Here is a 2,909-nt window from a genome sequence, read left to right on the forward strand (position 1 = left end):
TTTTGAAAAAGCTGATAAAGCATAGGGCCAAGGGCAGGGGCCCCTCCTGGCCAGGTTGTAGGACAGTATTGGCCATCAATACCATGGTATTGAGAAAGGTAGCAAGGTAGCATTTCCTTATACATATTTTTCTTCAAAGCCAAAGCTCTTCATGACTAAAGTCCTAAGCGAATGGACACTCGAAAACTTGCTAATGAAAGCACTGTATCTTTGGGGACACTCAGTTGAAGAGTACTCAGTCTGTCGTAGTTTTGAGACTATAACATCACTTTTCTTCTACACAGAAATGTTCTGAGATCACTGACCCTTTAGATGAAGAAACATAAGTTCAAAGATACGACATGAATCATCCAGTCCACCGTGAGAGACAGAGCTGGAACAGGAACCCACCTCAGGCCAATATTCTTTCCAGTACAGTAAACCATCTCATCCCTGACACAGGACAGGACAAATTCTTCAATTATCTCTACAATAATATTTCAGTGATTCAAGCATTTTTCTCCCAGTAAGCACACTTTAATTTCTGCTAGAAATTATCTCCTTCTCCATCTTTATGAAGTCCACTTCTAGGACCCACCTCCAGTCACTCTTTCTACTTGTAACCTGTCCTGACCGGGCCAGCCCAGTAAGCTCTTTTCCATATCTCAACTCCTGCATTCATATCTCGTATTATTGTCTACACATTTCATGTATTAATTAATTTGACACAGCAGTTTGCAAGTTTGGGCTTGCTGTTTTGAACTGCTGTTTATTCCTCCTGCACCTGTTGTTCCAAGTACTTTATTCGATATCCCAGGAGCCCTGTCATTGCCACAGGAGAGCAATCAAATTATTTTCTTTTCAATGTTTATTGAGTACAAGCCATGAGCTACTCCACAACCATGAAACAATGCAGAGAAGATACAGGATGAGGTCCTCATTCTCATAGAGCTTAAAATTTCATTGGGGAGATGGCATGCATACACATTTAAAGAGTCATACAAGGCAGACTATCTAAAATGAAATTAATGGTACAGACAAGAAGTATTCGATATGTGGATTAAAAGAGTTCAGGCTGGGCAGAGGAAGAATTCAAAGAGGAATTGGGATTTGAGATGGTCTTAAAGGATGGGAAGGCACCCAGATGAAAGGGGGAAGATAGGAGAAAAGGGAAAGAGAGTGGGGAGGGGGCTTGACACTCCAAATGAGAACAGGTACAATCAAAGGCACAGAGCAGGGATGACACAGCCCCCACGGAGGGGAGTGAGTGGATCAGCCTAGCCAAAGTGGAAGATTCAAACTAGGAAACAACAGGAGGTACAATTGGAAAGTTAAGATGGGAATAAAAACTACAAATAGCCTTGAATGTCAGGCTATAAAGTTTGGATTCTATACTATGAATAATGAATAACCATTAAAAGTGTATGAGCAATGAAAATGGATCAAAATTGGAGATACTGGATAGAACGGGAGGAGAAATGTGGAACAAAATTCAAAAACACAAAAATGACCAGAATTACTGGTCAGATAGAGACTGGTGGAACCCCTGAGACTATGGATCCAGGTTATGCTTCGGGCCTGGAACTGGCCTCACTTCCATAGATTAGCTCTCAGCCAAACAGTAGAAAGGCCTGCAATCAGAAAACCTACCCCAAAAAGATGCACCCACCTTCTCTAGTGAGGTGTACCCACCAACCTAGTGAGATGCACCCCTTAGATTAATCAACTGCAGGACATCAGAAGGGCAGCATTTGCATAGGGGGAAACCTAGACAGACAGGAATGCATAGACAAGAAAGACACAGGGAGGGGTGGTCACAGGCAGGAGATGGAAGGAGAGCTTTATATTGTTGGGATTTTAACTGGTGCTGTGAAACCAAATGTGCATGAACTGTTGAAAGTAAAACAAATGTCCTTTGTAAATTTGTACCCAAATCACATTTTTTTTACAAAGGTGTATGAGTACAGACTCACTGCCATCGGGTCAGACCCGACTCATAGCGACCCCCCTTTGAGTTTCCGAGGCTGTATCACTATGGAAGTAGTTTGCTCAACCTTCCTTCCAAAGAATTACAGGAGAGAATATAAATATAAGAAAATGTCATAAAGCTCACTCCTAAGAGTTATCAAAATGGCAGAGTTGAAGTCAGTTCTGCCTAGAAATAGGAAAATGATCTCATAAATGTGAAAGATATGGCATCACACTTGGCTGTCTAGTCTTACAGGATCAACCCATTTACTACCCAGTTCATACCAGTCTGCTTTCTTCTTTCTGTTTGTAGCTCTTGCTTTGTTCTTCCTCGCTTTCTTTTTTCCCATCTAAATAGTCTCCAAGTGCTTCCCTGTGATGGAAAAAGACAGATAAACTAAAGTTACTTTTAGCACTTAAATTTCATAGTCCAAAGTGCCATAGTACTTCACAAAATAAGCAAAAATGTATTCCACGTGGATAAAATTTAAGTATTAAAAAAAATCACAATCATAAAAACACTGGAAGTAAATACAGAAGCATTGAAACCCAAGACCAGAAAAAAAGTTTTTACTTTAAGTTTAAAACTATACACTAAAAAACTTCGTAAGTTTGAAAGTCGAGGGATAAGTGGTAAAAGATTGATAAAATATTGCATCCATAAAAACAGAAAAGGCTCTTTCAAATCAATAGAGAAAAAAAAAAATACAAAATGCCAAACAGGAAAATTGGCAAAGGATGTGAACAGATAATTTACAAAGAAATACAAACGGTAAATAGGCATTTGAACATATGTTCAGCTTCACTGTTTAAATAAGCTGTTGTTGTTGTTGTTAAGTGCCGTCGAGTCGTTTCAAACTCATAGCGACCCCATGCACAGCAGAACAAAACACTGCCCGATCCCGCGCCAGGCCCACAATCCCTGCTATACTTGAGCCCATCATTGCAGCCACCGTGTCAAT

General features: G+C 40.2%; 1 protein-coding gene across 1 annotated transcript in view; it reads right to left on the reverse strand.

Annotated features, from left to right (window-relative positions):
- DRC1 (dynein regulatory complex subunit 1) overlaps nucleotides 1–2,909 on the reverse strand; it is an 89,721-nt gene that overhangs the window by 70,496 nt on the left and 16,316 nt on the right. The window contains exons 2-3 of the mRNA XM_007938908.1: nucleotides 2,233–2,320; nucleotides 1,649–1,653 (exon numbers count right to left, since the gene is read on the reverse strand). Of these exons, the coding sequence (XP_007937099.1) occupies nucleotides 1,649–1,653; nucleotides 2,233–2,320 (93 nt within the window). The remainder of the gene's footprint in view (nucleotides 1–1,648; nucleotides 1,654–2,232; nucleotides 2,321–2,909) is intronic.

The sequence above is a fragment of the Orycteropus afer genome, unplaced genomic scaffold, assembly GCF_000298275.1.
Source record: "Orycteropus afer afer isolate SDZICR_OR568_19922 unplaced genomic scaffold, OryAfe1.0 scaffold00054, whole genome shotgun sequence".
Taxonomy (NCBI): Eukaryota; Metazoa; Chordata; class Mammalia; order Tubulidentata; family Orycteropodidae; genus Orycteropus; species Orycteropus afer.